Source organism: Zootoca vivipara, chromosome 12 (genome assembly GCF_963506605.1).
Source record: "Zootoca vivipara chromosome 12, rZooViv1.1, whole genome shotgun sequence".
NCBI lineage: Eukaryota > Metazoa > Chordata > Lepidosauria > Squamata > Lacertidae > Zootoca > Zootoca vivipara.
In genome coordinates, this window is record NC_083287.1 from 34305893 (window position 1) to 34319239 (window position 13347).

The 13347-nt window shown below is 39.9% G+C and overlaps 1 protein-coding gene across 2 annotated transcripts in view; it reads right to left on the minus strand.

Annotated features, from left to right (window-relative positions):
• Nucleotides 1–11001, minus strand: part of RUNDC3B (RUN domain containing 3B) — a 32254-nt gene extending 21253 nt beyond the window's left edge. For both annotated transcript variants that reach the window (XM_035129963.2, XM_035129962.2), the window contains exons 1-8: nucleotides 10568–11001; nucleotides 6392–6507; nucleotides 6111–6244; nucleotides 4890–4975; nucleotides 3960–4049; nucleotides 2638–2718; nucleotides 1919–2087; nucleotides 269–426 (exon numbers count right to left, since the gene is read on the minus strand). In XM_035129963.2, coding sequence (XP_034985854.1) covers nucleotides 269–426; nucleotides 1919–2087; nucleotides 2638–2718; nucleotides 3960–4049; nucleotides 4890–4975; nucleotides 6111–6244; nucleotides 6392–6507; nucleotides 10568–10671 — 938 coding nt within the window. In that variant the 5' untranslated portion in view covers nucleotides 10672–11001. The remainder of the gene's footprint in view (nucleotides 1–268; nucleotides 427–1918; nucleotides 2088–2637; nucleotides 2719–3959; nucleotides 4050–4889; nucleotides 4976–6110; nucleotides 6245–6391; nucleotides 6508–10567) is intronic.
• Between the last annotated feature and the right edge of the window lie 2346 nt (nucleotides 11002–13347).

A 13347-nucleotide genomic window follows, 5' to 3' on the forward strand; every position in this document is an offset into this window, starting at 1 on the left:
GCTTGTTTTATGAATGTAATTTTATTGTTGATTTTATGCTGTTCACTGCCATGATTTTTTTTATAGTGGGCAGTATACTGTACATTTTTTTAAAAAAAAAATTGGTTCCCCCCCAGGATTTTCAAATATAATTTCAGTTTCTGTAACTGAACTACATTAATTTGATTAACATATGAGCTGGATTTTTTCATATAATGACCAAAAAACTACAGCATTATTTAAAAAGCGTTACTTCTCCATCATATTCTCTGCACTACATCCAACTTACAGCTGGTCTTGCAGTTCCACAATGATGTACTCAAGTTGTTCCTTTTCCATTTTATGAACCATATCCATAGCTTCTACCTTCTGACGCAATAACTTCTTCTGAGAGATGGATTCAGACAGTTGGGTCTCTCTAAGGCGTACTAGCTCTTCTAGATAACCCTAGAAACACATAAGTATTAATTATACTGCAAAATTTGCAAACCAAGCAACTATTATTTTAAAATTTATTTTTTAAGTATTTTGGTGAGCTCTCTTGCATTTGATACTTCTTGAAACTAGTAGTTAGAAAATGTTAAAACTTATTCTTTTGTAATTAACTATCAATTATAAAAAGCTAAGAAAAAACTATTTAAATCATTCTGTTTAACAAATAAGTAGTTTTGTATACAGTTCTGTAATTAACATGTCAGGTATACATGACTGCCATTAATAGAAGGAGGTGTGGCAGCCTTCCAATTGTTATAGTGTGTTGCCAGGAGCGTGTTTAATGTGTAGTTTTTCTAAAGGAGCTGGGACTCAGAATATTATAATAGTTCAGCCAGACCAATGAAAGCTGAAGTTAGCCCAGAAGGGTGAGAAAGCTTCCATGGTGTTTTCTGTTAATATGCCTGCTTTGTCTGGTTGGCCACTGTGAGGATGCTGGACTAGATGCACCTCAGCCCTGATCCAGCAGGGCTCGTCTTCTGTTTATGTTCTTACATGACAAAAACATCCAAGAAGAAAAAAAAGTTCTACAACTTTCATTCCACATTACTTTTAGTGTTTTAGATTTGCAACTCAGGGGATAGGAGTAATTGTTTTAAGGAATAATTTGAATTAGTGGTTTCCAAAGGTACCTGCAACTTTTACTAAAACATAGTCAAAGCTTCTTTTAAATTTAGTACGGGTAGTTATAGCTAAAGTGCTTTTAAGCACAGTTGCTTCTATCAGTGGCTGAGGCTTATGTTCAACGGGTGCAGAGGGGAGATGTGGAATAAACTGTGGCTTCAGCACAGATGAATTGCCAAAACAGCAGTGTTTTTCCTTCGCCAGGCCCAATATTTGCACAGAGTGACATCAACTTCATTATTTTTATTAAATTCACTACCCGCCCTTCACCAGAAGGCTCCAGGGTTACAATAATTTAAAATTCAGTATTAAGAGCAGCCAAAACAAATTAGTCACAGGAATAGGGTGACTCTTGAAAATACACATCTCAAGTGTCAAAAGCCAGGGTAAAGAGATGCATCCTAGAGGCTTCTATTCTCAAGATGTAAAGTCTTTGATCTTCTGGCAGAAGAGAAGTTAACCCTTTGCTGTCTGCTCTTCTATAAAATGAAAGATAATCTACTATTTTCCAAGTCCTTCCTAAGCACTCTCATTTTGGGTGATATAATCTATACTGACTTCATGTGCTACCATTAGTCTAGTTGTGAGCATTTACAGCAAGAGGAAAGTAAATGTGATATACTTCTAATGAGCTCCTTTTTTGTTTAAAGCAGCCATATCTGAAGGTTTCCATAACTGGAAAGTCATACAAAAAAAAGCAATTCTTTTCCAATGGTAAGAACAAATTTCTCTAAAATTAAGTTTATAACATTTTCTATTTACAATTGTAACACACCAAATATCTCCAGCTTCTTTCAGCCCAAGTACCCAAGTAAGGTTTTACCTTCTGCTCCAGTGTGAGGCGGTATTTTTGCTCCACCCGTTTGCATTTGTTGTACCAGCTGTTTTCATCCATGTTGAAAGGAGGACCAATGTTTTCTGGTGTGCTGCTTTCACTGCCACTACTGCCAAGTGTTCTTAGCTCTTCTTCATCACTACTGATGCTGTCAGAACTGAAGGACCAAGTTTGAGATCTAAGAACAGCTTGTTGCAAAATTCTATACAGTACAGTGCTTTAGAAATGCAAGCCATTGTTGAAGAGACCTCCTAAGTAGGGTTGGATGCAACTGTTGAAATCTGTTACACATGCATCATGAAGTTGCAAGTTCATCCTTGTGCAAAACACTGGGAACTCAGTTTTAGGGCTGTCACACATTTATTTATTTAGTATACTGCTCTTCATCTGAAGTTCTCAAGGTGGTTCACAACACTTCTGTTTGCACCACCGCTTTCCCCTGGGAAAACTTGTGGTTTAGTGCTGAATCAGAACAAACATCAGTTGGGTTTTCTGCAGACTGCTGTTAGTCCCAATTTAGCACTAAGGAGCAGGTTTTCCGGGGGAAAGCAGTGGGGCAAAGGCAAAACCACTCGGACCCACATCTAGGAAGTACAGGACAAGCGGAAAACCACTTTGAAGTGTTTGAAGTGATAAATAAATGTAAAGCTAGCCTGGTGTAAGTTAAAATTTACAGCCAAGAGGAAATTACGAGAATAAAAAGGTACCTTTGGGTGAACTTCAGGTAAGGTGTGAAGTCTATCACAGCTGGATAGTTGCCATCCAGGCCCTCTCCCTTGAGGCAGAAGCTTATACAAGGCAAGAAATCAGTAATAATTTTAAATCAAGAAAACGAATACTAAATAACTAATACTAAATAACCTTAGCATATAATTTGATTTTCTCACAAAATTGCCAGTACACAGGATATATGGAAACTATTTTCAGTAATGAAAAGTTAGACTTGTGTTGAATTAAAATTCAATTATCAGCTGTTTCACTGGCAAGCAAAAAGTCACTTCTTGTGTGTGCGCATCAAGAAAGAATTCTTGTGATATTTTAAATGAAAGTACAGTCTATAATTATTTCAATAAATATATTTAAAAAATCAATACAATTATTGTATTGTACTTGATGTTACCACTCTGTAAAAGATAAAACTGAGGAGATATTAGTGGGAACTGTTTAATTCTGCCATATAACAGATAGCTATGGTTACTATAAAGCGCTGAGTGGCAAATAGAAAACCCTTAGAGACTAGGGATTGATGATCATAACACTAAATTATGACTTGGCACTCCATGAATAAGTCTGCATGACTCTCAAACTTGCACACACACCCTCCCCTTTCTTCTTTTGATGCAGCCCCAATGAGATATTTGACTTTCAGTTTTAAAATTAATCATAGCTCCCCACTTTATCTGAACTTGCAGAAACTGTGGGAAGCTCAGACAAGATCAAATATATGGCTTATAATGTTGGCTTGTTCATGAACCATTGTTTAATCACAGTTCTCTCAACTGGGAGCTGTGGTTAGTTTAAAACTAGAAAGCAAATGCTTCTGATCTACTCCTTGCAAAATTGCCAGGAGAAGGAAGCATGTAAGTCTGAAGCTTGCGAAGGTTAACATAATACTAAATCACAGCATAGTGTTACATCTGATGTAACACTTGGTGTCAATTTCCAGTTTTACCTTGGAAAAACAAGACACTCCTCCCATCTTCTGATGACATTCAGCAAAGCTAACTTCCTTAATTTGAGATACGTACATGCTGAGCAAGTAGCTGCAATTATATGCTCAACTCTACAACTAAAAACATAATGAAAAGGTACCGTGCAATAAACTAGATTTAAAACAGGATACAAGTTTCAGACTGGCATTTTAGGACATATGCCACCAAAAAATTGAAGACAAATCCTTTAATTCTATATGGGACAAAATAAGCTTATGAACTTTTAGAGATATTTCCAATCCCAAATTTCATAAGCTTCCCCTACTCATATTTCAACAACCTTATACCACAGGAAAGTTTTAAATCCACAGGGATACCTGAAATCAATAGCATTGAGGCCCAGCAGCATACCAGCTAGCATGTTTGCTTCTTCTCCCAGGACAATTGCTCCATCTTCATAGAATCTTCTATAAGATTAATTTCCAGTTTAGTTATACTCTCTGCCATTTTAGTGACATGCTAGCTACACAAAGTTAAAGACAGACTAAACAATCAGCATTGTCAGCTAGCAATTTCATATTTCATATTGTGAAATGGGCACGCAAGTGTAAAACGCTATTTAATCACATCAACTGGCCAAATATAAAGTAAAATGTTACTCTGCAAAAAGAAACATATTATCCAGCATGTGCTAGATTTCAGTATTCCATCACTATATAAAGCAGGGGATCCAATTTGGCCCGCAACACCATTTTTCCAAAACCATGCCCACCAGTCAATCCACTGACATCTCTTCAATAGGCAGGTGATGTCAGATTATGGATGAAGGTGTGGTTCAATCCCATGTTGTTTGTGCACACCCACAAGGCAACAAGATTTTACCCCCCACTCATCAACTGATTGGGGTGTGCGTGTTAAAGCCTGCTCAGAACCCTGCAGAGAACATGACTGAATTGATGAGTTTCATCTTGATAGCTGCTGCTTTTCTGGTTATTGTCCTCACCCCCACCAATGTAAGTCAACTCTGACAGGAGGGTGGGCCCATCCACATATCAGTGACCTAATGTGATTGTAATATCAGATGATGTCCCACCCACCTGTCAAAGTGAGCCAGCTGAGGAGGGAGAAGATAAACATCTGGCTGATCAGGACCAAATACACAAATTATTTTTAGCGCAAAAAGTGAAAAGTGAAAAATGACTAAGTCCCAATAATTGAACAAATGTTGGGGTAATAAAAGAGTTACACAGATGAACTTTTGAAATATACTTCAATTTTTTGAATAAAGATTGAATAAAGATTAATACCTGGTTGTTTTGAAGTCTCTCAAAGCTGTGGAAATATATTCAGACAAATGCTTTTCCATAAGCGCTACTCTAATCCAAGCTCTTCCCTGAAAAAGAAGCAGCCATGAATTAGGTATTGTTAGACTGAACAACTGAATACAAATTATATCTCTGAAAACCATTCAAGCTGACAGAAGGAAAACAATAGTGTCACATAGCAATAAGCAAAGCAATAAGCTTCACACTTAGTGATCATTCACCTGCAGTCCATTTCTCCCCAAATTAAGTCTACAGTGAACAAATCTTATTGTAGCAAAACCCCAGTGGACTTCATTAAAAAAAATTAAAAAAAATAAGCAAGTACAGTACTCAGAAGTGTAAGCAATTCTGGCGGGTGGGTTTTTGGGTTTTATAAAAGCAATCTCTTTCAAGTACTTGTTGGTGCCAACCCACAATGAAAGCACAGAGGAGTAATGGTTTCCTCCAAGTCATCCAAATCAAATGACAGCTGAACTCTCACCACTTGTCTCCTGCATATTCATGCATGCCACCACACAGTCCATATGTGAACCCAGCCTGCATCATGTATCCACCCTTAAATAAATGTACATCACTGTGCACATACCATATGGTAATACTAGGGCAATATCTTTTTTAGACAAACCAAAAGTTATGAACAATACATTTCTGTTTTAACTAGTTTAAGAAATACAAAATAAAATTTATTGTACTATTTCTGTTTTTGTCAGGAAACCATATGGAAACTTTCAAGTTAAGAATCCTTTGAGATGCAGAGTTATATGAAACTCAAAATATTAATACACACCTACACACACCAGAAAAAGATTCATATTAAAGTTTTCGTGTTAGGAGATCTGGTCAAATGCAGTATTTAAAACAGCATTCTGATGATAGCAATGATCATGTTTACAGACCCACGGTTAGAGCAGTAACATCATCTATTGCTTTCCAAAAGACACACACAACTGCAAACACACACCACCTGGCCCATCACAGAAGGTAGAATCAAAAACTCATGAACGAGTGAAGTTATATAACAAGTCTTACAGGCTTTAATAAAATATAAGGTTCCTGACTTATTCACAGCATTAATTTACCTCAAAATAAACCAGCACAGAAAGCTTTTGCATACATCTATCAGTATAAAATGTTTAACAGCAGCAAATAGCATAGGGACATCAGCTATAAATTAGAACGTTTAAAAATGAATAGCCTTCTAACCTTAGCTCTTGAAGAACTAACATTTTCCATATTTTCAATGCTGCAAATGCAGTTATGTGAAACCTTGCGACAAGCTACTTTAATATAATCCCAGAAGCTACGAGGACTTTCATAACCAAACCAAGTGATTTGACCTGAAACAGATATCAGAAAGAGAAATAAACAATTAAAATGTCTATTCTTTATGATGAAGCCATAACAAAACAGCCTAAACCTCATTTATATTTGCAATGTATAGGCAGGTGATCCAGTGTCATATAACATAAAATCAGAACAGTTACCTTTGAGTCTATGGCTTAAAATCTGTTCCAGAATGGCTGCAAAATTGTTAAATTCAGGAGAAGAATCATCAATAGTTTCAAAACAGGATCGATCAATCAGTGTCTTGATAGAAAACCTAAGATACAAAAAGTTTAATTCATGTTAGAATATAATGCAGGTTGGACAGCATAGTATTTTAGAGAAGCATATTTCTTGACAAAAGCACACCACTGATGTTTGTAATTTCCAAAACAAATACATTTAGATTTTAACAATATTTGAGTTTTTTTCACTATATTCCACCTTAGTATGCAAGTATCTCTTACTCCACAGCCAATTAAGCAGTTGATTTGTGCCTCTTCAAAGGGGTGTAATTGTTCTGTTAAGAAGTTCAGATTACAATTATCCAAAAGTATTTATCAAAAGTGTTGAGTTAGTTCCCCAGAAGAGCAGAATTCTAAACTCCTTCAGATGGGAAGCCTACATGAGCACAGAAGGCTTCCTGATAGACTTCTAGTACGGTATGTGGAAGATGAAGAAGCTAATACTGTAATGGGAACACAATGATGTGGGAGGGGCCAATGAACTTGCCCTAATTTCTCTTCCACCAGATAGTAACTGAGTGGTACACACTACACAATTTGTCAAAAAAAATTGTTAGATATTAAACATGTCAGAAAGTTGCATGATCACCTATAGTAGTACATTGTTGCATTTACTCAACTGGAGAATCACAGATACTGGTGCTGTCAGGTAGGCACTCAGCCTGTCTGTTTCAAAACTGGACTGCAGATGTAGCAGCCACAGCACTGTACTTAATTGTTCCAATTCAAAAAACATAATGGAAAGATGTATTTGTAGATACATCTGGCAGGAGAGAGCACAATCGTATGCAGAAGTAAGGATAAGGTTATGCTTGGTTGCCTGAAGTCCATTCTGACTGTTACAAATGAGCAGGCAAGTACATATTTCCAAAGCTTTGCCAGAAGAACTGAATGAGTGTTAAATAACAGAGCTTAGGAATTGAGTACCGGTATATGTTTTGAGGCTTTTTAAAATCAAATATTGGCAGCAAGTACGCACCTTATCTCTCTGTTACAGCAGAGGGAAGGAGAGCATTAGTCTCTCTTCATACTTTAAAACTACAATGAATTCTCACACAAACGAAATACAAGACACAAAGTGGCACAAATCTGGAGGATGAACATGGGAGAACAGGACCTGAATAGAGCTATCAGTTGAATCATGTGAGACATGACAAGTTTGTGGGTGTTAAATTCACTGAAAGTTACCCACAGTGTGAGTTCAACACCCAGAGCATTCCTTTTTACTCACATTTTGATATGACAATGTGTCCCAGTTCACATAAAAAAAACTCCCCAAATATGGTTCTAAGTTGAGATAATAAAACACTGGGGTTTTCTGAATGAAAATAATTAACATGCTATAATACAGAAAAATCTACTTCTAATGTATAGAGCTAAATGAAAGGCAATTTCTACAGACTAGATCAACTAAGAATACATTAATGGCACCATTAATGTTTAGAGCCTTAGTTTTAACTGTGCCGGCCTTTTTCTTCTTTTTGTAAGAGAAATACACGTTTGCCTGCACACTGTGCACAGGGTTCCATGAATGTGCCATTGCACAAACCGGTAAATCAATTTCTGGTGCCTGAACATTCAACATTAACTTACCCACCTCCATCTATAACTCTGGAACATGTAAATATGCATGTGCAAGTGTCAGCATACCAGCTTATACAAGATGCTGAGCATGTGAAATTTCACAAAGGTAAAGGGAAAAACCCATAAACATAAATCATGGCTATAACCTCATTTAAGCCAAGTCTTCCCGATTGTAATACATATTTACAACAGATGATGATAGCAATGTTCAAATGCTTCCTGTAAAATACACTAGTATTTGGAATATTTATTAACTTTTCACCTTTAAGTGTGAATATCATAAGACCTGGAACACAATAAAACAAATCTTTAAAAAATATATTACTGCCTCTCAATAACAATAATATTCCCACCCCTACCCCCCAGGACTGTGAATGAAATGACCCAAATTTGTATTATCCATGATTAATTTTCATTCAAATACATTGCTTTTTCTTTATTTGTGTATGTAATTGAAGTACTGTATATATTATTGATTTAATAAAGTAAAAAAAATGAATACTATTCTGTTTGTCATTAATATGGGAAGAGAGCATCACATGATAAGCAAAGAGGGGACTGATCATTTCCCCTATTTTCTTCAGTTCCATTGCATGCCTGCATTTACCTTGACCACTCCATACCATCAGACCAAGCACTGAGACCATTGCTCTGGAAAAGGCAACAGACAGAGCCAATCTGGCTTTTCACACCTAGCCACCCTCTCATTCCCCTCAACCAAACACAAACCCATACCAACAATGAACCTGCATAGATAATTGAGAGAGAGAAAAGCCTCTCCCACAAATACAGCCTGAAGGGATGGAAATGTTGACATATATGCATGTCTGGACCACTGCAGCCCCCATGCTTCCCCACTGCTGGCTTGACAGGTTTTCTTCCACTGCAACCTTGTTCTTAAGTGCATTGTGTGTATTTTACCCATAGAACCAAATGTGAGATGTTTGGGAGAAACTAAGCTCCTGCACTCAGGGATCCCAGTGTCTGGTGAGAATGGTAGGTTTCCCTTACCTCAGCTATATCTTAGACTTCAAGTTCAACCTATTTATTGTGTCCTATGGAACTCAGACAACTGTTTTGATAGATGTAACACTTCATATTCGTAGTCAAACTCTGAGCCTGCTAGAGTTTGGCAGAATGTTATGAATAGAGCATTACAGAGAAAAAAGCACATATATGCTAAGAAGAGGCTGATATAAACAGACCAGCAAAGTGCACATTTTTAAAGATGGAGGGTGGTTGTGAGACTGCTCCCTGGTGAGATGACACACCATGGTTCAGTGAAATCTATGCCATGCCGTGTGAGACATTTTTTGCCTTTACTATAACAGCGCCACAAAAACAGTCTTTAATCTCCCCCCAATAGAATGAATGGCAAAGCTAAACCATTCATTTATATAGGGAAGAACTCCAGGGACACAAACACATGGGAACTAAGCCAGACACAGTATCTGTGGTAAGGGGAAGGCTTTTTCTCCGCTTATCAATAGGAGCTTGTCATTACCGTTACACCAGTTCTCTTCTGCAGAGACATCACCTGTGTTTTCCTTAGTCACATTAATAGAACAGAACCCAGGATATGGTCATCACTTTCCCTCCATATGCTTTGGAGTAGTACCATGACATTCAACACAGACTGTTGTCAAGCTGAGATCTGGTTAAGTATAATTGAGCTGCGAGGTAGAGAGATTGCATCCTGTATAGCTAATGGGACAAATACAAACTCAATATTTCTCTCTTGGCATTCACAGTACAGTACAGCATCAGACTCTTAATCTCAGGGTTGTGGGTTCAAGCCCCATGTTGAGCGTAAGATTCATCTAGGGTTGGACTAGATGACTCTTGTGGTCCCTTCCAACTCTGTAATTCAAAAGCGCCTGATGGGGCCAGAATCAGGCAGGCTATACACCTTCACTCACCTGACAAATACCCTAACACAGATCGCATTCCAATCTCAGAAACTGTCACTTGACACATCTACCGGTAACAGCGCACATGCAATTAGATGTAGCAAATTCACAGATGGGAAAGGAAGAAGGGAAAGAGTTCTGCACAGATGCTCAAGAGGCAGCATCAGGAAGGTATAAGGAGAGGGGAGGGGAGAGGGAGGGAGAGAGAGAGAGAGAAGACAAATGCAAAACTGGAGGGAATTCCCTATTCTGGTCCCGAAGTCTACCTAAGCAGAGTTTAGCTGCCCTCTGAGCATCCTGTCACACACACCCCCACCATTCAGAGCCAGCGTGGTGGAGGAGATGCTGGGGTTCCCTCCCTGCTGTTAAATGCAAGAGTGGAACTGGGGGGGGGGGAGAGCGGGGTGGTGGCGCTTACTCCGGATTAAGGCAGCAAAACCTGAAGGCATTTACTGTGCAAGCCCCTTGAAACACAGCGGGGGTGCACTGCAGAGCAGGACCGCCAACTGAGCGGGGTTATCGATGACACATGCAGCCCCATACATACAGAGACAGACCCGTGTGCCTGCGTGTGTGTGTGAGAGAGAGAGCCATTCACCTGCAGACGGTGATGAGATTCCGCCTCTCGACAGTGGCGTTGCGGGAATGGACGCTTCTCCTCCGAGAGGAGGCGTTGAGTCCCCCGATGTTGAACGACGCCATCTCGCAGCAGAGGGCGAGGCGGGGGCCTCAGGAGGCGCCTTTGTTCGGAGGGCGGGAAACGCCGGGGGTGGGGGCAGCGGCTGCTCTACCGCCGCTCCTTTCCCCCGCCCCAGCTACCGCCTCGAGAGGCGACGGAGGAGGAGGAGGAGAAGCCCGGCAACCCCTCCACTAGGCACCCAAACGGGGGCAGCGCGGCCGGGCATGAGGCCACGGCGGGAGAAGGGACCGGGGGTCCCAGAAGCGGTAGCAGCGTCTCCTCCGCTCCGCTTGGCTCCTCGCTCGTCTGAGCCTCCGAAGCCGCGGCTGCACCTCAGAAATCGCCTCAGTAGCACCCCGAGGCCAGGACTGCAGAGCGCCGGTTCCGCCAGCCAATGGCACGGCAGCAGGGGCGGGACCTAGAACTGGGATTGGTCTTCTAAGGCAAGGGGCTCGTGGGTTCTCCCCATAATGGCAGCAGCTGTCCGTTAGGAGGCTCGGAAAGGGCGGGGAGCACTGGATGAGGAGGAGGGTAGCAGCGGGGGGGGGGGGGGTGTGCAGTTGAAGCGGCTCGTGAGGCGGAGGTGCGCCCTCGCCCGCCGCAGTTAATTCATACGCTCTCTCTTTCTCCTCGCCTTGCGCTTATATAAAAGTCACGGTCCTTTATTGCTGAGACTGTTATTCGCAATGCCCGTGAGCCCCGTTGGTGGGTTACAGATGCTTGTGTGGAGCCTGCAAGGCAAAACAGAATTTATAGCGGCGTCACGTTTTTGGACACCAAAGCTTCTTTCGTCAGATAACGATTTCCCGGCAGGATCCCCACATGTTATCTATTTAGTGATCTATATCTGCGACTAACATACATGAGAAGGTGTGAGGGTAAAAGCACCGGAGCCCAGTTCACTCCCCCCACCCCCAAAATAAAATAAAATAAAAATTCACAGCCTGGTGGATAACAGGCATAATTACACACACGTGTGTGTGCATATCTATAGAGGCATACAGATGTTCAGATGGGTGCATCCATTGGCTGAGGAGAGCAAGTCATGCATATGAAGAGGTGCCATCTCGTCCACACAAACATATGTCACAATACAGCCGTTAAATCTTCAAGGTACCGAATATTCGCAACCTGACAGTAAAACCACTTAATTTTCCCAATTTGCTGTTTAAATATTAAGCCTACATTGGTTATTATTTATTTAAAACATTTCTACATGCCTCCTGTATTTAGACAGTATAGAACAATTTTAAAATACATATTATCAAAAGTGTATTGTCAAATCTTGAAAGGCAGTATTTTTGACGATGCTGAAGTCCCCTGCTCTTCATTTGCATGACAGTTTGAAATATAGCTCAGTCAAAGCTTATTTTAGGGACATAACTTCAGCTTTTTTCCCCTGACTGAGCTGTGTTTCAAACTTCAATGCAAATAAGAAACTGGGAACTAGTAACCAACTTCAGCATCATATTTTTGTAGCTGGACATTTAAGGGACAGAACCCAGCAAAAGCATTCTTTTCATTTCATGTGTTTGTGTGTGTGTGTTCAATCAGACAATATACATCAGCACATGATAGCAGACCAACATGTATTAACGTACTGTAAAACAATCCAAACTACAGATTTCTATATAAATCTGAAATTTTACAGTCAAGAACTTGATGGGGAAAGGTACTGGAAAGTGTTGGATAACAATTGCTTAAAGAGGCATCATATACAAACAGATCAGAATGAATACTCACTAAATAGCTGGCTTCATATATCTTCCCAGCAAACTCTGTGCAAACAACTCAGGATGAATGCTCAATAAACTGGTCATCTGGAAACAACCTATGTCCCAAGCCTGTTAACGCAATGGAACTTAGTCCCAAATAAGGGTGCATTACCACTGCAGGAGTAAATTGCCTTTCATAATTTGCTGAGACCACCTGGGCAATACTTTATTTCTGTTTCATGCCTTTTGACATACCTACACATTGCAATTACCGTATGCAAATTTTGTACTCCACCTGCAAATGAAATAACACAAACATTTTCATTCCAACTACAGTGGTACCTCGGTTTATGAACACAATTGGTTCTGGAAGTCTGTTCATAAACTGAAGCGTTCATAAACTGAAGCGAACTTTCCCATTGAAAGTAATGGAAAGTGGATTAATCTGTTCCAGACAGTCCGTGGAGTACTTAAACTGAAGCGTTCATAAACTGAAGCGAACTTTTCCATTGAAAGTAATGGAAAGTGGATTAATCCGTTCCAGACGGGTCCGCGGAGTACTTAAACTGAAGCGTTCATAAACTGAAGCATGGGTGTAATTGGTTCCGGAAGTCTGTTCATAAACTGAAGCGTTCATAAACTGAAGAGAACTTTCCCATTGAAAGTAATAGAAAATGAATTAATCCGTTCCAGATGGGTCCGCGGTGTTCATAAACCGAAAATTCATAAACCGAGGTGTTCATAAACCGAGGTTCCACTGTAATGGAAAACACTGTTCTGCTCAGTACCTGCCTCCTGAACGCACTAGGCATTTATAGTTTGTGCCTATCCATGTATATTAAAAATCCCAATGAGTTTAGTATTCTAAAGTAAGTGCTCACAGTATTGCAGATCTCAATTCTAACCATGTCTACTCAGAAGTGATTCCCAATGAATTAAAGAGGACTTACTACCCAGTAAGTGGGTTCGTATTGCAGGCTTAGT